We start from the raw sequence: 22,357 nt of genomic DNA, 5'->3' as shown, positions 1-22,357 counted from the left end.
ACCTACTACTGATACATTTCAAAAGTAAAATATTTGACATTTTGGTAAGTAATTTTATGTTAATCATTATCGTACTGTACTGAACAGTGGCATTTCTAGTTACCTTACAGAAATAACATCGAAAAAAATACTTGTCCTACCTATATGATACGATACGTATGATACGCTTACGACAGAACATTCTTTGTTTACCAAAATACTTAAACGTGGAGTGTGCGGCGTTCCTAAGTGGTTTTTGGTTTATGAGTCGGCGCGGTACAGTGAAGTAACGACGTGTTTCATTACCAACTCTACTAAGCACTGTGTTATTTATGTCGTTCTAACATTGCTTTAATACACTATATAAACTTTAGTAGACACGCGAAATCTGTATTTACGCTTATCTTTTAATGGCCTAGTGCCCTGGGATTACTTAAGCTAATTAATTTGTAGGTTTTTAATATGTTTGATCGTGTTTTATGACTTTATATTAAAATTTAGTTCTCATTATGTTTATTAAGTTCGCTCATATTGGACCCGCTGTTTACGTTGTTATCCAACGAAATATATTGAGAACCGACTTCAGAACTATGTTTTAAACCAACGTTTATTTGAATTATTATTTGCATAAAAGTCGGTTCTATTTTTGTGTTATTTTTTTTATGTAACTATTTTTTGATAAACATCCTGACATATATAAAGACATTTACCATGCCTAATTCTTTTACATCAATACTTTCGTTTCCAAGATTATATAGAATAACCACCATAGCACTGGCTAGTATTTACTTTAAAAAAATGTGTGTTCAATTTATTATTTCTCTTACAGTAGAGTTATGCCTGTTTTTAATAAATAATGAATTTATCGAATGTTTTTACTAGAAATTAACAAATTTCGATCTGTAACTGCCAAACATTACGTAGGGCGTTACAGCCATGAGGTTATAATTATGTATTATGAGAATCATAAATGGATAATAATGCTTTGGAATCCCTACGACATTATGATAAAGTATACAAGTTGAGGTATATTCAATAAAACAACCATAATCTTATAAATAGCTATATTTCATTTTATACAACACAACTGGCTCTGAAAATATTTCGATGGCAAAAACAAAAAGTATCTTCCTTTACATGGTTTAAATACGTGAGTTTTAAACAGTTTAAAATTTTGAAATCGTGGCATAAATTACACTAATTTACATTTACATCTAATACACAATTTAATATAAGTATCACAGTCGAAGATTATACAACTAAAGAAGTTGTCTCACCGCCAGCGATGAACTATACAAATCGATGAAACAACATCGACAAGAAAATAAATAATGTGAAAGAAGAGCTTACAAGAATGATAGATAAAAATAACAAATTGAATCTTTTAAAGATTTTTATATAATTTTTCACGTAAATTTTTATTCAAGAATATATTTATTAGACAGGCAAATTGGGAGCAAATGAAAAGTTAAAATAGGACATAATAATGCCGGGAATATAATATATTGTTTACAATAAAGTTACTAAGTAATCTAAGTAAGATAATAAACAAATTTAATAAAGTATTTCTGTTTTATTTACTTATTATTAGATGATTTTGATCAATTGCCGCTCTATCGCTGGCGGTAAGACAATACATTAAAACCATATTTCTATGTGTAAATGGCAGTGAAATGCAGGCTATAATTCACAACTTATATTGAGATTATCTGAAATTTATGCGAAGATCTATCGTATAAAAGTTTAGTTACAAGTATTCTAGTTAATGTTATAGGAATAGTTTCCATAAAATGTCTATCAAAAAGGTGAAGCTAGTCTATACACTGTGACTAGAATTAGGAATAAATATACTGTATTGCCGATGAAAAGAATACTTCAGTATTTTAGTAAAAATAAATAAATGATTAAAAATAATTATAGTTTTTATTCAGTGTATTAACGGCTTCATGGTTTTAACATGACGCATCTGTCACGTACAGAGCGTCAAGTTCGTTCCCCGGTCAAGTAAATTTAAAAAAATTAATTTGGCGTCTGTGCATTCGTCTTTGTGCACAAATTTCTTTAGTTAATCAGAGTTTTTGTTTTTTTTTATATATTTTATGTGCTCAATATGTATATATGTGCCCTATTTGTGGGGTGCGACGCCCGTCCCTATTATAAATAATTAATGATCATAGACAAACTGTCGGTTAAGAGCGTATTATAACACTTGGAACAAATTTGTCATGTTATATGAATTATGACATATCATTGAATTAAACAAATAGATACAAAATTTCACACAGTTGTAGGGTAATACTAGTTATGTACCTTTTCATCGACCACACAGTGAGTACAATAATTACAAAAGTTGGTTACCTACGTTACAAGCACGACTACTACTGGATTTGACTACAGGTTTATGGCTTAATTTTTAGGTAAACACATTTATTAACACCTAGGGTTGTCTATTATTCAACTACAGTAACGCTATTAAGTTTTAAGTTAGTCTCAAATTGAAATTAAGAAAAGATTTATAATGGTATGACAACATTTAAATAAAGATATTTTGTTCCTATAGGTATAATACATCAATTCACGAAAGTTATTGCTGCAAAACTGAAATTCAAAATTTTATTTTAAAATACAGTAATGTTACCTGTCAAAAACATACAAAGCTCTCGTTACATACATTAAAGAAAGTGTATGTAAATCAAAATGTTGACAAAACCTGCAAATCAGGTGATTGAAATAGATTATCTGATAGAATACAAATAGAAGTAACATATTTACCTAAAAACTGAAGGATAAGTCACTGCCTATACTACTAACAATATTTCAAAGTTGATATTAGTTATTGCTCTACGTTTTTATCCCTAAAGATTATAGAATTAGCATCTTCGGCACTAACCTTCATTTCTTGTTTTCAGGACTCTGAAAAATATGAAAATATTAAATTTTATCCTTATATTTCAGAAAATTTTAAATAAGATCACGTTTTAAATTCTTTAATATGTATAAGGTATGATCACTTAATATCAAATAGTCTGCAATTTAATTTTTATTCTATACTTTTATATTTCAATGTTACATACGTTTAATATTTGTTTATCATCTATTAGTACTTGAAAACAGACAGAAAAAGTTATTTGATCTTTTATATTTGCATTGTTTTACATAAAAATCGTGAACAATTTCAATTTACCTCATACGGCGGTGGCGGCAGTATATCACACAGATTTATTTGACAGCCCTGCTCCGATCTCGCTACGTTCGAATGTCTGCCGGTCGGAATTGGAATTTTGAAACTATTCTCCCTGCCGAGCCAATGCCACTGCGGGTAATCGTACTCTAAATCACTTGTTGGACACACTTTGCTTTTGTCCTGTCTGCTACGAGAGCCGGACCTATTCGTGTGACAAGACGCGCAATCATCTTCTATAGCGTTCATGTCATTATGTACATTCTCGTGTCTTAGCTCCCTGTAGTCCTTCGTCGATCGACTCGAAGTGCTATGGCAACAAGTAGAACATTCACCGTTCGAGTACTGAATGCTACCGTTGCACGATCTAACAATGCTATTGTTGTGGGATCGTCTTTCCGAGCAATTTCTCAGGTCCCCGACGTCGTTGCTGTCCTGTCGGGAATCAGATTTACGGTTACAATCACACACTCGAGGATGCCAAGTATTTGAAATGCGATAGCGTTAACTTACGCAAATCAAACCGAGGCTTATCTTAAATCAACAACGAAATTCTCATATCGCTTATCGGGGAGTACCTTGAAATTGAGTTCAGTGTAAATAGCACTGGAGGCGTACGGTTCCGGCGGGCCTCGCTTCATTCTATCCACACTCGATGCATCTAGCCCTTGAATTGAATTCTGCGGCAGACAGTACTCCGGCTCTACGTTTAAAATGTTTGTCGATTGTCCGCCTAAAAGAAAACGTTCCATTTTAGCTTTCGAAGAGTGTTTTGTTAAGTAAATCTAAGTATATTTACGTATAACGTATAACAATATTTACGACTTTCAATTGTTCGAAGTATTGGAGGGTCAGTAATAAAACTAGCTACGCATACTGATAATGTGAATGTTAAGAATATCAAATTATACTAAGACCATGTTAAAGGTATACACATTTATTTATTTAATAAATACCTATAAAACCAAAAACATTACATGATAAAAATAGCCCAGTAATACGGACTTCAGCATCTCTAGGGGCACAGAATCAAATCCCAGTTTATTACTAGATTTTTCGTAAACATTTGCGCAAGAAAACATACCTACCGAAAATCTGAGAATATTGCCTATGGTTCGGCCTTTTCATCTAAAAACCGATATTTAACAATATGATATTAATAGTCTGTTTACACTGACATAAACTTACCTTGTAAAAGGCTCTGATGACAGCTGCTTACGTCTAAAGAGGGATCGGTCGGCGCAGCAAACACGGGCCGGTCACGTAACCAAATAGTGTCTTTATTCAATAGACATTGCTGGGCCGTGACAATTGACTGACCTAGAAATGAGATCAACGTTTCAATTACGCCTACTCCATAAACTATGAGTGTATCAATATGTGCCCGTATTTAAGTGGGGTCTTTACCTGGTACGAATGGCAGTTGTACGTTATCACAAAAGAGGAACACAAGCGAGAACTCTAAGTATTGATTTAAAGTTTTAGGTCTTGTTAAAGGATTCATTTTCATGGAAATTTATATTGATTCGTTTCATCCTAAAAATAAAGTCAGAATACTATGGATGAAATAATAAGGTTACCTTTTTTTACTTTACTTCATTTTAATTAATTATTATGCCGTACTAATTATCACCATTCGGTACTTTATTTTCACTGTCTTTTTATGATTTAGTTTCTATCGATTTATCTATCTTGTTAGGTATTATTTTTCTTGTTAACTATAAAATGTGTATAATTATAGCTTCCTAATTAACATTTTCATTGTTAAAGAAAGAACTCATTTCATTGCGTAAGACAAAGATGAATTTTACTTACCAGTAGATTTCTTCCGTTGAATGCTGTTTCGTCGTTTAATATAATAAATACTGAATATACCAATGACGATAATGGAGAATAAAGTTAGACCGAGCGCCAAAAGCCATGTCTCTTGCAGTATGTGAGGAATACTGGTATCTTTTGGAGGTTCAGTCCTAGAGGAAATTAAAAATACTATAATCTTCATTTGACTGTGTTACACAAATTAACTACATACTACTACTTGTTAAAATGATAATAATAATAATAATTTTTCAAGATGTTATTTTAAATTCCAATGTATTGATTTTAAACCATCATATTCATTAATGAAAATTGCTATTTTTTATTTTTTCTTGAAGTGAAAATTGACCAATGCTTTCGTAAGGCTATATTACGTAAGTTTCGTAAGGCTAACGTAAGTAATTATTATTCAAAGATTATTCAATTCATCTTTAATTTTTAGCAACAAATCCACTGATATTAAGATAAAAATTATAAAACTTTTATGCCTAAAGTACAATACCAATAAAACCTTTCTACTTACTGTACGTAATGTCGCTGTGATTGCGTAGGGATCATGTGGACCTGCGCAGGGGCGCTGAAGGGCCCATGTCCTTTCCGTGTGACGGCGGCGGCGCGCGCGCTGTACCTTCCGCCGGTGCGGAGGGAGCTCGCAGCCGCTGCCCTTGTGCGGGGCCCTAAGGACATCTGCCCTACCACTCGACCGCTTGTGCCAGTACCGACTCGGATCTCGATCTGTTCGGGGATTTCATATTAGCTTTAGCTTGTATTCAAGTACTATTTTAAATTAAATATTTGGAAAATAAAATAAATGAATAGTTTCTTTATTTATTTCTTTCTTTATCTTCCTCTTCTTTCCGTATTTCGTAGTATTTCTACGACTCGATTAGAAATGCTTCGATAGCATTTTATGTTAGGAAGAATGCGAAGACTACCCTTGTCTTTAGAAGTGGTTATGCGTCTGTAATTGACTTCAGGTAGAACGCCCTATTGTACATTGAGTTGGTAACAGATGTCAAACTGATGGCAATGACCATAAAATTAACAATTAAAATGCAAATAGACATACATTAGAATTAAGGTTACTGGCCTGTTATTTATGATCCAGCCTAAGCATAACGGACCGGAAGTCTAAGAATCTAAGCTTATTAGTATGATGAATTCTGCCTGCCTGACAAAACAAATTCGATCAAACTGAAAGATTGGCGCATTTTGACGTATGGCTGACTGATAATAAAAAAATGGCCAAGTGCGAGTCGAACTTGCACACTGAGGGTTCTGTACCATATTTTGTTAGTATTTTGTATGATAGCAGGTATCATAGAAGTAAATGCACTGGGAAAAATATAACTCTCTACTTATTACAGTCCAATAGATAAAACGAAAAACGCCGAAAAATGTCGGTTTTTTGTATGGCGATTATTATAAAAAAAATATATTTTAGAAGTTTTCGTTATAGCAACCGCCGTTATACAAAATTAAAAAATAACTATTAATTATTATTAACTTTTAATATTTATTATTATTATTAAAAATATTAAATTATTATTATTAGGTTTAAGATATAGAGTCCTGTAACAGAGGGACAGACATCGAAGGCTTGGTAAAAAGGTTCTGTTTTCACCTTTTAGCTACGGATCCCTAAAAAAATACCACAAAAAATTGAACCAACTAAGTTATTAAATCGTATTCTCACATCACTGTCCCAAGACAGCTCTATATTGATAAGCGTGGAATTGATGGCACGGCGTGGTATTCGCGTGATAAGAAAACGTTTATTTTGGGTGCGAGCTGTCGTGGTTTTTTGTGACTAGTCTAATTTATTTGGACGCTGTTTGTTTTTATATAGCGTGATTGTATATCTTTTTTGTTTTGATACGTTGTAGCTTATGAATATAGTAGAGCAATTTAAAAGAGTATTGTTAATGAGAGATCATTTATGGAATGAAAAGCGCAGGAAAATAATTTAAAAATACGTATCTTGATGTCATAAAAATATGAATCTTATGTACAAAAAATAATCCTTATTCTTAATCCCCTAAAAGGATTAACTTTTGATCATTGATTCGTGATATTACATTTTGTTATTAAGTTTTTATAATTAGTATTTTATTCTCGTTAAATTATAGTTTAGGAATCGTATCGTGAAAAGTTAGTTAGTTAGTTAAAAAAAAGTTTTCAAAGGTATGTGAAGTCTACCAATTCGCACTTGGCCAGTGCGGTGGACTATGGCCTAATCCTTTTCATTATTAGAGGAGACCCGTGCCCAGCAGTGGGATAGTAATAGGTTGCTGATGATGTGGAATCGTATAATTTTCTAAATTGTTTGTTAACTCTTGTAAAATACAAATCTTATACCCTGAAATACCAGTACTTACTTTACAAAGCAGTCGATATCGTGTTATTACTCACGCTACAAAATTACGAAGCAAAGTTATCAAACAAGGAACAAAGGCTCCTCGTAAATTGATGCCTCACTAAGCCTAGACTAAACATGACAACATCGAGTTGCTTTGGCTCCAACGAAGTAAATGCCACACAGCGTCGAAACATAATAATAACAAGCTTTCATACTCCATCAACACTTCCCACTTTAACCATTTTAATAGACTAGTGATCGTTATGAAGCGTCGTCTATCCATTACTGCCCACTGCTGGGCACGGTCTCCTCTTAGACGGAGGAATTGAGGCCATAGTCCAAATGTCCAAATTTTTTTTTCAACTTTCAGGCCTGAGGCCCTTTAGAACGTATTTTTTTTTGGAAATCTTTAGCGTTATGTTTCCTCTCGACGTTTTCTTTCATCCGTCATAGTTGCAAATGATAGCTAGTTTCTAATATGCACATACTTCTGAAATCATTAATGATGCGAGCCTGTGATATGGACGCTCCGAAACGACTGAGTTTCTAACCGCTACACTATCACTACTTCTATCGTAAAACCGTATCGAATGTCAATTACAAATAGGCCTTACCAAATACCCAGTGAGTTCCCCGTTCCACGAGCTGGCAGGTGGCGGTTCCCATCGTATCCACGCCGAAGTTGCATTAATTACGCCAGCCGTCACGCTTTGGGGAGGCACCGATGGCACTAAAACAATTATCTGTTCTCAGTAATCGATACTTATGGTCGTGTAAACAAAGGGTAAGTTTTGCATGTTAAGTTCCATACACTGAACACGTAATAGCTTAATGAAATTACAATTCATTTATGTTACTTTAAATGGGAAAATATTGTACAGTAATATAAAATAAATGGAAGCTGTTTCGTATTTAAGTTACATAGGAGAAATTAAATTGTAGGTACAAATCCTACAAAAATCAATCAAAGTAGCTAAGTGTTACTTAACATAACTACTGCAGCGAAACAAAATATATGTTTTTAGTTATCTACTTACCATCTTCATCAGTATACCCCGTCATTAAATTCGACGGCTTTCCAAGCAACATTTTGTAGAATGGCATTAAAAATATATCATACTGTGTATACGCTGATAATCCAGAAAGTATATAGCTCGATGATCCACTGTTATCTACATTAGTTAGAGAACCATTGGAACAAGTTTCGCTATGTGAAGAATTTAAAATATCAGTCTCTTCAAGAGTATTATTCCGCCAATTAACTGATGTACCATTGTACCAGATTTTAACGCCTTCAAGATATTCGTTGTAATCGGTCAATACCTAAAACATTAAAAGAAAATGTTAGCAGACTGTACAAAAGTGTACGATAAAATTTTGTGCCAAGTACAAAGATACGAGTACGTACATCCCAAACAACTTTGAGCGAAGTTGAGGACAAAGTTTCCACCCTCCGCAAGACTAAAACATTCTGTTGCAAATACTTTCTCGCTTGAACGAGTTCGTACTCTGTCATGTGAGTATCTCGTTCATAATTGCTACCGAAGTCTTCTTCTAAAGAATGTTTCCTTAGAATGTTGGTGCCTTTCCTCAATACATTGAGATAAGCTTCTTGCATCACACTGCCAGCGGCATTTACTGCCGTACAGATAACCCTTCCTCCATGCTCTACTTTTGCACCGTCCAAGTACAATAAACTCGTATTGCTTTTCGTACACTCGGGAAATAATAACGAATCTTCAGTCCCTTCTAATATCCAAAAAGTCGTCGGTGTGGGCAAGCCCTTAGCCTCGCAGGGAATGGACACCACATCACCCTCCCATGCGGTTAAATTGGATGGTATCTGTGTGAAGTGCGGCAACGCTGAAACAGATGGCCGTATTAAAATAGCTCTCAACAGACATCAAAAATATCGTGCAATAAAATGAAACTGAGTAATAACGCTTACAGTAAACGGTTAAGGATGCGCTCGCTATACTCGTTCCGGCGTGACTATCGGCGCGGCAGGAATAGACACCAGCGTCGGTTGCAGACACCTGTTCCAGCCGTAATAATCCCCGGATTATTGTTGCATGGGTAGGCAGGACGCCGTCCTCCTTCACCCATGTTATTTTTACATTCGAATCGTAACTCTACAATAAAGTATGATCATAAATCTTCACGTTTTATTACATTACCCTTATCTTATACGACATAAACAAAACATTAATAGAGTCAAGTTGTACCAACCTGACAATTAAATTCAACGTTCTGCCCAACTAGGGCCGTAACGTTGTTTGGTTTTATGACGAAATGTGGTCGTCTTAAAACAATTAACGCTGCAGCTCTCGATTGTCGCTCCCCTGCGATATTTGATGCTACACATCGGAACAATCCACTATCATTTGGTAACGTTTCGAGAATCTTTAAGCCTCCTGTCTCTGTTATTGTTACCCTAAAAGCAAAAAAGTAAGACCACCATTCATAATTCTGATGTCCTTGCGTTTATAATAAATGTTTTATGTACTAGATAGTGTCGAATATTTCTCCTTACCTTCCATTCATTTCTACGTCATATGGCAATCCATCTTTGAGCCAGTGTACGGAAGGATCGGGAACTCCTTTAGGAGGTATACATTCTAAAAGCGCTGGTTCTCCTGCAGCTACATGAACATCTCTGGGTTCCGCTCTAAATTCATCGCGAAGAACTAAAACATTACATCGATTATGTATCCCAGACTAAACAAAAACAACATTTTACTACGCTTCTTTATACAATGTTTGTAGATTGTTTGAGAAGTAAACTTACCGGCAACGTTTAACGAAGCATTCTGACTGACAGCCTCGCCTGCGATGTTCCGTGCTACACACCAATAGATGCCTTCGTCGCTTTCCTTCTTAGCTCTGTTTACCCTACGATATAAATACTTTATTTTAATACACTAATGCAATATATACATATACAGGTAACTTTGATAATATACAATGGCTCTGAATGTAATGGAAAAAATAATAAGATCTTATGTTATATTTCGAAAGAAGATTTTTAGAAAGAAGTTTATCTTTATACGCTAAGTACTGAAAATAACAAACAATTACCTAAAGAGACAAAGACAGTCAAATTATAATCATTAAATTATCACCAAATAATTATGACCAAAGTGTCAACCTGAGCACAACAGGCCGTCTTAAAACAGGGTGCGGTGACCGTCGGTCGGGGGCAAGGACGCGCCATCGCCATGAACCACTGCACGAGTGGCTTCGACCGACCTTCGGCCAAACACCGCGATGTAGCTGATTTACGCATTAGGAAATAAACAATAAAACAACAATTATTCACCTGAGAAACAACAGGCCGTCTTCCAACAGGACGCGGTGACTGTCCTCTGCCGGGGGCAAGGACGAGCTATCCTTGAACCTCTACACGAATGGCTTCGGCTGACCTTCGATGACACACCGCAACGTTGCGAGCTCTTTCATTGGGAAACAAACAATAAAATAACAATCCTTCACCTGAGGAACAACAAGCCGTCTTCCAACAGGACGCGGTGACCGTCCTCAGCCGGGAGCAAGAGCGTGCCATCCTTGAACCACTGCACGAGTGGCTTCGGTCGACCTTCGACCACGCACCGCAACGTGGCGGGCTCGCTGCGACCCGACACTGTGTTTGATGGATGCTCCTTTATACGTGGCGCTCGGTTTTGTGCTACGGACAATACATAAATTATATTAGATATGTAAGTAACATGGTTCTAATCAAGTTTGCACTTTCGCTACGCTGATGTGCACAAACGTAAGTATTATATACTTGAAGTCACACCTATTATTGCTATTTAGGTACTTGAAACGTACACGTTATGTACAGTAATATACAAGTAAAGAATGTATTCATTTTATTTTTTCGAATATAAGTCATTAGTGCCGTTACCGATTTAAATATTAATTTTTTTAACAAAGGAACCAAGTAGGATTAAATGTATGTGGAATGCTTGAAAATTTAATTATGGTACTTTTTTATCAATATACATTCGATTACAATGGAGTTATTGAAAAATTTGTAAGCTAGTCAAAAATAAAAATGAAAATAATGCAAACAAGATGTCAGGTTAGGCATTGATATGCGTAACTCGAAGATATATAATCTTGTGTTTAGTTTTGAATAAATAATCTTGTTAAAATTGATAGTATTGACTCTACCGTAACTGTACCGTATATGGCATGGTTGAAATTGCTAGTCAGTTTGCATTCATTTGTAGTCTAGTGCAATATTAAAAAGTTTAACACTTTCCAAACCTATTAAACTTTCGAAGCCAGGCAAAAAAAATCCGATTTCTTAACCTTAAAGCTTAACAATCGCTTACAATAATCGTAATACCTATCAAAAAGAAAAAACATTCATTCTTTACTAAATAACGCTTTCGCTCGCTATTCCACACTTTCAAAAGGCAAATTCCTTTTAAATGGACTTTGAAAAAAATCGAAAAAGTCATCTACAAACGTCTCAATGATTTCTATTACTGAGAACTTTGAATGTCACACTGCGATAGCGTGAACGATAAGCGTAAAATTATGTAAGCAGGTTTTTTTACAGTTCCGATACAATCCGCTACGGGCCCTGTACCCTTACATTGAGTTTTTACGTTTTGACAAATACGACTGTTTTGGTATTTGTTTACGTATTTGCCCATACAAATTCCAATCAGCGCCCCTAGCGGATTGTATCAGAACTATAGTGTCAGTAATGTAACATTAAATGTCTAAATTGACAAAATGGCGCTTTACGTTTTGACTCTCTTTTTTGCGAACATGTGAAGCAGACAAAGAGGCTTGAACACTTACGTTTACTCAGTCTACTGAAGCAAACGGAACAGAATAATGGATTGAGTAAACGTAACGTATAATTGTGGGACGTTTTGGAAACTCATGGTAAGGGTACTGATTGGAAATGTATGGGTAAATACGTAAACAAATACCAAAACAGTCATTTTTGTAAAAACGTAAAAACTCATACTAAGGGTTTATAATCATGTTTAGAGAAAAAATGTAAGTTTATGGGTTGACTCAATGCTACAATATTCAATTGCTACAGCTTCATCGTTATTCTCTCTTAATAAGACACGTAAACTTTATTCGTTTCGCTGCATTTAGATCGCTCCAGATAAAAGCGTGCGGTGTATTGTGTTAATTTTGATTTATTTTTTATTCTGGGGCCCTCGTGACCGGTCAAGCGCGGTAGTTGTCCTTTATTAATACTTGTCTCTGTCACTGATAATCAGGTACTCGTACTCGCGTTATCTTGACGTATTTGTCTTTTTATGTACACCCCGCGGGAGCATTGAACGGGCTCTCGTAATCGGGAGAATTAATAAAATATTTATCGTATGTTTGTTATTTGTAAAGTTAAAGTTAATATAAAATGTAGGGCATATTTTTGTTTATTTAATCTAGGAATACGTTGATTGTGGAAGTAATTCATTAATACTATAATTATAACTTTAATATATTAGCTGACTTGTTTTATGGCTACTTGACTATTTAATAATGCTATTTAATAAACTAGTATTGTGAAAAAATAATAATAGTACAACTTTTAAAAACAATGTAATAAATAAATTCTGTTTAAATTATAATGTTCATAAGTTAAATAAACTCTTTGGCATTGTCATCTCTTTCTTATTACAGGTCAACTTTAAATAATATTAGGTACTTATATGAAACATTTTATTATTAATAAGTGTGGTAGTGCCTTAATCTTAATTCCATTCTCGGAATTATAACAAATGTTATGCTCATATCTTCTTTACCTCAACTTTATATTATTAATAATAATTAATTTACCTAGCATTAAAGTCATAGAACTCTGTACTAAGCGCAAAATATATTCACAGAGAGCACTCGCAATAATCTCGAGTGCTGTCTTCATAACAATATCTGCATAACTAATTGAGGACGAAACCACAAGTCCCTTTGAACTTACGTCAGCAGGACTTCATAAATGTCATCGTGAAGTAATCGCGAAGATTGATACATGCTATAAATGCTTCATTGTACTAAGAATAACGAATATAATATGTTATATTAGCTTTTGCAGCTGCACTGGCATGATTGTAATGCATACTAGGTAAAGTCGAGCATTTTAAAGGTTTGAGTTCTTTATTGACAAGCAATGGTGAATATCTGATATAAGTTAATGTAAGTCAAGTAATCATTAGGCATTTTTACTCTCAAAATACTTCTAAAATAAGGTGTTGATTGTTTGACTTTAAGCCTTTTAGTGTGCTACAACTGGACATCGTAGAGAAAGATAATATATAGGAGAGACGTGGAGAATATTCGACCATGCTGTTCTAGGGTGAAAAAGTGCAAGTTAATGTTCTTCATTTACTTTGTTTTATTTTTTTCTGACAGAATATCTCCAACAAGGTTTACTATTAAACGACTACTAGGCAATGATAAACGGGACCTAAGATTTAATGTGCCGCCAAAAATACGGAATCTTCCATAATATTTAGCCACTAGCGCTTATCCATCCACGTTCCAACCACATAAGATGTTGCTTAACTTTGTAGCCTTCTAGATCTGCAAAGCCGCGGGGCCATGCTTGCTTCATGGTATGCATGAATAAATACGCGCGCAGTGTATTCCGGCTAGATTTCTTTTTTTGGGAGGAAACTCCCATTGGCGGCGAAGTTCGTGGAAAGAATATTATTAGTTCTTAGGAGCAGCAATATATTATGTGATCGAACGTAGGTAGTACTAATATTCTATTTAATACCTGAACCTACTACCCGGTTCGGTTACTGATATCCGCGGGCAATACTGACCAGCTAAAACCAGGTAAGCCCCATACTAATTTTCTGTCATTACATAGTCAGCCTTTGTGCAATCTTGTGGAAATGTTGGTTGAGGTATTAACTTTGTGGTAATGCACTTGCTAATAATTAGCACCTAAATCCAAACAGAAACATACATTTAGGATTTCTTCATACATTTGAATTCCTTTGAATTCCAAGATATAAGAAGAAATACTAAGTTCCTACTTAGTGTAGTGCTTCTTCGTCTTTAATTCATCATCATTATCAACTCATTACTGTAACACTGCTAGGCACGAGTCTTCTCTCAGAATGAAAAGGATTAGCCCATAAGTCCACCGCGCTGCCCAAGTGCAAATTGGTAGACTTGACATACCTCTGAAAACTTTTTTTAAGACTTCTCAGGTATGCAGGTCTCCTCACGATGTTTTCCTTCACCGTTACATGCTAAAGCAAGTGATAATTAATTTGTAATACGCACATAAATTTGAAGAATAAGTCTCTAAGTCAATGCTCGACATTTGTATTTCAGGTTAATAACCTGATTCACATTAAAATTCATTATTATTCATAGTCAATTTTAATACATAGCATTATGTATTGAGTTCAATAAAGAAACATGCCGATGGTATTTGTAGCACATATTGTTTTTTAATTACTGTTCACAAAAATAAATATGTAACGTATTTAGTACGCCTTATTTTATGTTCTATATTTGTTTTGTTTACAATATACACTGTGATTGCAATGTAATCTGTCAACCTAACTCACCCAAAAATGAAACAAATTAAGAATCATCATTCACGATGGATATTGACGCAGGTTTCGGGTTCAACATTCAGTCAGGCAGATACCTAAATTATTATTTTAGATCTATCTGTCTGGGTCAAGATTTGTACTTTCTTTTTTAAAACAGAACACCGACAATTTTACCCTATTTTACACATATTATTGGAATTTCAAGAGCATTGTTTTTTCAAAATCATTAATTCATTTCCTATTAAACATGTTTTAAGGATTTCATAGATTGCTTAATAAGTAATCTTTAATTACAAGTACACAAACGTAGTATCTATTGTAATATTTGTACACTATTTAAATATTAAAATTAATGGCATGTAATAGGAAAAAATAATACGTACACGTATAATAAACTTAGCGAGAGTTCCTAATCTAATCAGAGTTACTAAATTAATCACATGTTGTAATTAAACGTGATAAAATCTTCAAATACCAGCTGCTGTATAGTGACTCGTCGGTTTTTTGATTGATTCGTATCTAATTCGTTATGAAGTTGATGTGAAGGATATAAAATAGGTAACTATAATGTTTTAATACAGCTAGTTCATGTATTTTTTGGTTTTCAGAGTATATATCCCATTTGACGTTAGGTGATCACTGTCGCAAAGCTGACAGCTAAGCGAGAAACAGGAGAGCATGCATAAAACAGAAATCTTACTTCAGATGATCACAAAAGACTTTTTTTATTAATATATGAGAAATATTGACTATTTTTAAATATAGAAATAGCAAACAAAAAAACAGTCCAGCTGATGGCTACGACGCATGGACATCTGTACATAACTCTAGATAGAAGTGGAGTCTCTGTTCTACCACGTTCTTCAAAGCAGAAAGCACTAGCGATTAATACTGTTGTTATAAGGCAGAAATAGGTGTAACAGTGATGACTATCGAGTCAAACCACGAAGGATAAATAAGGGAAAATATGTTCTGGAATTTTCCATTTGATATGTTACTGAATAAAAGATTCCTCTATCTATTAGGTACATTTTTCGGTAGTAGATTTCACGATTTTTTTTTTGTCTATTTTATCATTGCTAAATATTTTTTGCATCAAAATCGATCCATGACTTTTATATCAAGGTTTCCAATTGAAGTATTGCGTACTAACAAAAATTCTACCTTTTCACAAAATGTATAATGTTTAACCTTAACTATAAAAAACTTAGTCACAAATTAAGGTGAACCTAACTCATAATATATTATTAAAACAAACATTCTTTCCGTCGTGTATCACTTTTACCATTTTTAAAAACTAACGACCGGTTTGAAAGTATGTGTAAAAGAGAACCGGAAAAGACAAGTGGTTGCATAAATGAATATATTTCAACCACAAAATTTACCTCGTTTTGCGACAACATTACATAATTAATGAATTAATTTATTGTTTATTTTTAATTTAATTGCATTTTTATTTTGAACGTGTTTATGAATTAGATTTTGAAATTTAAAAAGAATCCTTTTCTATACAATAAGATTAACATTACATAGAGCTCCTATGTAATAGTGCGGCCATTTGGTCAAATAGTCAAATTTTTGGGCAACATTTTTCCCGCTTCCCAATGAAACCAGTGTGAATTCAGAATAACTAATACCTATTACGTACTAAGTCGTAGATCTCTTCTTTTTCATGTTCATATTGTCCATACTATAAGTACTACATAGTTCAACGTCTTCTTTCTGTAGCTAGAGTCCCTGCCGCCACACCCGATTTTTGTAATTAAAAGATATTGTAACGAAAAAATATTGACACGAGGCTCTCGGATACTTCAAAATTTTACAATTTAAGTAGGAAAATAACCGACTAGTTTCGAACGTCGGTAGACAAAACTTGTTTAAGTTTGGGTATTGCTACTAATACTGAACTAGCTTTTCATATACATATGTCCGAACTCAAGTATGACTGAAATCCAGTAGATGTCTATGGGCGCCAATGACAACATATCAAAAAGTTTGCCTGTTCACTACTTTAGCTTCATTATATGTATATCTTCATTATGACATATCACGTTCAAAATTAGTTAAATTTCACAATACAATTAAACCAAAAGCTTAACCAACCATAACCCAAATTGTAATCGTATTGTTGTCAAAAATAACCCACAATTATAAATAGCTATGATTAAGTTCATGCACACTTAAACAGTTTTGCTCATTAAGGACAAGTTAAAAATAAGCCTCCATTGTTACGTTAACAGAACTACATTTCGTTAATTGGCTCTATGGTGCTTTTAATTACGTTGCTACTGTGAGCTACGGAAATTGTTACCTACCCAGTTAAATTGCTTACGTTCTTACATATATAGGTCTGTTATTATTGTGTACAGTAAAAAATAAGTTATAATTATTTTTCGTTTTAAAATCATTCCTGTTATTTACAACAAATTAATTAATACTTAGTACTTAATATTTAAGTAGCGGATACAAAATACACTCATGAGATTGTGAGAGTCCAATGATATAAATCCCAAACAGCTTAGTCTTATCAAATTTTGTACGTTTTTACTAGCATTATCAATCGGGATGAAGCCTATAGTCACGCCCAAAAACACAAGGTATTAAAGGCATCTTCATAATCCATAATGAATAAATTCATTTAATTGACGGCCCGCGTGGCGGAGCGGCCACCATACCGGTCTGACGCGCAAAGGGTCCCGGGTTCGATCCCTGGCCAGACAGATATCTAAATGATGAATTTAGATTTCTGTTTCTGGGTCTGGGTGTTTGTGTATTTGTCTATGTATGTGTCCATGGCACCCACGACACAGGGAATCCTAGTGTGGGGCTGTGAGTGTAGAAAGCGTTTAATTTCAAAAATTTGTCCCAGATGTGAATGTTTCTTTCGGCTAAATGTTTAAGACCAATTTATTACTTTCAATTATAGGCTTATTGGATACTCATACTACAAAACAAAATAACTCTACAATACTAGGAATATTCAGAAGTTGATAACACAATTAAGAATAAATCCTGTGTATTTCAAGAAATTTATTTCTATACATAATGTATTACTTCCTTTAATAATAATTGGAGAGAATTTTCTTATAGTCAAACGGACAAATAAAAAAAATATTTTCAACATTGACTTTCTAAAACCTATATGCATATCAGCGTATTACATAAATAAAGCAGTAATAGAGACTTCTCGATGAAGATATGCCAAGCATGTGTGCTTAACACATTTCCTTTTCTATATAAAAAAAACATTTTCACTATTGTAAGCAAACGTATGTATTATTCATAAGTCTATTTCAATCTTATTAGCTTTGATTCGAGATAGAGTTGAAATAAAAGAAATGCATTATTCACTCGATTCGTTCGATCGTTTGTTTTAACATGAAAACCCTTTTAATTTAACGGCATCTGCTCTTGCATATGAATTATTAAATGTCGGTTAATGCAAGCTTTGTTCCTCCCCATTATTCATAAAAATGTAGCAGAATGCCTACAAAGAGTTAAAAAAATCTTAAAACTGTTTGGTTTTAAGAAATTGTATAATTATATGCGGGAACCTTTTTAAGTCCCACTGCTGGGCATAGGATCCTCCCCACTATTGGGGAAATATAACTAATGAACATTCTAACACGCTACTCCAATACAGCTGAATTTTTCATGTGAACTAACTTAAGTTATAGTGTAACTAACATTCAAAAACTCTATTATCAGCTGTAAAAATAAATATGTGAAGTAATTTTTGAAATATTAAAATACTAGTAAATCATATCAATGCAATATCACTAGTTAATTGTCCGAAGCAAACACTTCAACCAAAAAAACTAAAAATGAATTAAACTTTATCTTCAATAAGTATTAAATTATCAAAGCTTCAGAAATTAAAAAGCTCACGAAACTTTCAAAGCACACGATTCTATTGAATATATAATTCGCGTAACCGTTGTTCTTTTTGCACAACCAAAGCTTTTATGTATTTAACTACCGCAAAATTACTTCTCTACTATTTCTCTACGCCAAATTTCAAATTAACTACGAAAGAAAAAAATGCGAAATAAAAACAGCATGCTCTCAAAAAAGTTTTTTATATCAAAATATATAAAATATTTACCATTAGTGCCGTTCAGTCCAATCAGAAGCAAATGCACAAAAACGAGTAGTACAAATTGGTTCCTCCCATTTATGGTGTTATCACACTCGTTAACACCGACATCCACCATACTGCCACCGAATTACACTTAATTTTCACACCATCGATCATTTACATGTTTAACATTGCACTAAAATTATTTTTTCGCACTAAAATCCTGGCTGGAGAGAGCTGCGTCCGTTATTAAAAAGAAAAAGTCATTCTATTCTTTATTTTTAAATTTGAATTCGTTAGCGAGTTCGTTACGCGGCATCGCGCGAGAACCGTCCGGGACACGACCGACCTAGTCCGAGGCTCGGATCGCACTATCGTGCCTCCCTCCTTCATCTCTGTTTACTCTCTCCAAAATGGGGGGATACAAAGGCGCCGGCACGCTGATCTTATGGGATATTACAACTGTTTAACCTTATGTAAATAAACTTCGAGTGTAATGAACTTGTATGTCATATCCACGGCCTCGAACTTTAATTGATCATACCTCAAGTTGGACACTTTGGTTGCTTAATCCTCTCATATGTTTTACGTAATATGGTTACGTACTTAATCTCACATGTATATTTTAAAATCATTCAAACTGTGAGAAAGGTATGTTTAAACTTTAAAAATTTCCAACGCCACTTGGTATAGTCCGCGTAAAACTGCTACTAAAAACTGCTAGTCCGCTTTGAATATAGAAATGAATCGCGTCGCCACAGCAAATTGTATGACTACACCGGCTCGCAACAACTTCAGAGCAGACTAGCAGTTTGGCGCGGACTATACAAAATTTTAAAAAGCTTCCCTGTGGTAAGCTCTACATAAGAGTTAAATCCTAAATGTAGAACGTCTGATTTTGAAATCGCGTACGTTCACTGCGTCGTTCCCACCATATGGCCTTTTTGTATGGCCCGTTATCCCTCGGATTTCTTAAAAGGCCATTGAAAAGGAAACGAAACAAAATACGGCTTATTTCATTTGACGTATTTGTCGAGTTAGCGCATGCGCACCGGGCGGGCGCCGACAAAGGCGCTTTGCTCAAATAAAAAACGTTCTAATTTCAAACCGGTCGCCCCTCACCGCACGCGCTCCTGCGCATCCCTTGCCCATTATTATGCTCAAGAGGTCATTCACAGTTCGCACAATAGCACCCATACAGCATAGTGTAATAGGCGAGCCAGGCCGCTTCGAACTTTTTTATTTTGTGCCCATAAAATATTGTTTGGTAATAAACCAAGACGGGCTAATGACTGGACCCAAGGTAAAACGTGAACAGGACATTAACATTGTACTGGAGTAGCGCTCTTCAGTTAATTGGATAAGGCCAACAGAAATCCAGTAAAAATGAACTCAAAAAACTTTCTGAGCTGGAAGATGTTGTTCTATATTCTTATATTCTCTTTGCAATAACCAATTTTGTAGCATTATAAAACGATCAACGTGGACCAAAAATAGTAAATCCAAATGAAGCTAGAAATAAAATTACGCATAGCAAAATATAATTGCAAGGTTTTAAAACAATATTCAGTACAAATTTTAAGAAACTTCTTTTTCTTTATATTTATAAAGGAACCGAACTTAATTTAAGTCTATTAAGACACATATGCACATTAAATATTTAGCTGTAAGATTAAGTATAGTCCGCGTAAACTGCTAGTCTGCTCTGAATATAGAAATGAAGCGCGTCACCATAGCAAATTGTATGACTACACCTGCTCGCAAAAACTTCAGAGCGGACTAGCAGTTTGCGTACTATAGATATCTTACAAAAAATACAAAAAGAAGCAATAAATTAATAAAACATATTCAAGAGTAGGTACGTAAGTTAATGTCAATGTACATTAAATTAACGGACTGGAAACAACAAAATCACGAAACAAGTGAAAGTGTAAGTTGCTGAAAGAACAAACATGGCGGCAGTGAGTTAACAAAATGAAGAGAATTATTGGGTCATTCAATTTACATTTTGAAAGGACCCCGGCCGGGACGGCGGAGATTAAAAGATAATTGCGTCAAGTCGTATTAATATTTAATATAAAAGCTCTGACAAGCTAATGGAACGGCCCGAGACTTCTCATTTCTCTTTAATTAAAGGTATCTGTTAATTGTCGAACTCTACCACTCTACCGTTTTATGCGTTATCGAGAACGTAGAGACGAGTTTTAGTAAGACATTTGTATGCAAGTTGTTCGGGTGGTTGGCCGTGACTAATTTAATTCTTTGAGATAACCGCATTATTTTATAAGGTTTCCTGTCGATTGGAATTCAAAGGACTTTCGATATGAATTTATTATTCTAATGTGGATCGTAATTATTGCACGTAAATTTACATAAAAATATCGCTACATTCATATAATGTGTTCTGATTATCATTCGATAATCGTAATAATCCTGTATTTGAATCTTATAGGTACTTAAAAGTCCTGCAATTATTACGTAGCAACGAATACCTTCTTACTTATTAAAGTTTAATTTTAACATTAGTTCTATAATATTTATGACAAAAATCTTAACAGATTTACATCCGCTGAATCAATAAACATTCACAAACACGTGCTAAGCATGTGCTACGTAAAAAATAACACAAATTAATAAAAGTATATCATTCTTAAAGTATACACAGTTCAAAGTGCAATTCTTACGTAATAATACAACAAATATTAATAACCGCAAACCCGCATGCACATTTATTCCCGCAGTTTAGCTGAAAACAATGCATTTCCAATGCAAGAACAACTTAAACAATAACTTACCTTCCTTTGTATACAATGTAATAACAAACAGTGACAAGAACAATAAGACACTCATTTTTATGCTTCGGCATTTCCTCTCAAAACTAATTTCGTCGTACATTGTATGAAAGTTTCATAAAAATGAATATTTACAAAGTAAATTCGGCACATTTGTAATCAGTGTGGAAATACAGTAGCCACACGGATGTCGGTGGCTCGGGACGTGCCTACACTCGCAATGGGGGTAACGACCAGTAAATATTGGTCTGTCATAACACGAACACAATACTCCTTTGAAAGGTATAACTTGGGACATGTGAGACGAGATAGCGCTTCTTACACTGGAGTCTCGATATTTTACTGTCCTTTACCAGAAAATACATAAAATGAACCAACCATAGAATATGTAAATAGAGTATTGTAGATAATCTGGGCCGATTAAAACATTGTCGCTCGTAATGTTTTATTCGAATAGATTAAGACGTCTCACACATTCTACGTTGATGTTGATATCGATACTATCATTGATATTCTGGAATGTAAGAGCTATAAATTGAAGAGACATAAATCTTTAGAATGAATGCATTATTGAAACGTTAAAACAGTTCTGAAACTGTA

At 34.2% G+C, this 22,357-nt stretch overlaps 1 protein-coding gene across 1 annotated transcript; it reads right to left on the bottom strand.

The window, feature by feature from the left end:
* Window positions 1–1,926: 1,926 nt before the first annotated feature.
* LOC140758006 (neogenin) lies at window positions 1,927–19,324 on the bottom strand. The gene is made up of 15 exons (XM_073093944.1): window positions 18,993–19,324; window positions 10,830–11,022; window positions 10,126–10,229; window positions 9,871–10,024; window positions 9,567–9,771; window positions 9,286–9,469; window positions 8,746–9,200; window positions 8,375–8,660; window positions 7,952–8,067; window positions 5,502–5,713; window positions 4,976–5,130; window positions 4,349–4,480; window positions 3,739–3,893; window positions 3,164–3,595; window positions 1,927–2,892 (listed from the first exon to the last, which is right to left on the bottom strand). The coding sequence occupies exons 1-15, from the start codon at window positions 19,099–19,101 to the stop codon at window positions 2,872–2,874; spliced, it is 2,913 nt and encodes a 970-aa protein (XP_072950045.1). The 5' UTR covers window positions 19,102–19,324; the 3' UTR covers window positions 1,927–2,871.
* Between the last annotated feature and the right edge of the window lie 3,033 nt (window positions 19,325–22,357).

This window comes from Epargyreus clarus, unplaced genomic scaffold, assembly GCF_041222505.1.
Source record: "Epargyreus clarus isolate Ecla_fem2 unplaced genomic scaffold, WU_Ecla_fem_2.2 ptg000005l, whole genome shotgun sequence".
NCBI classification, from domain to species: Eukaryota; Metazoa; Arthropoda; class Insecta; order Lepidoptera; family Hesperiidae; genus Epargyreus; species Epargyreus clarus.
This window is presented reverse-complemented; position numbering and strand designations above follow the sequence as displayed.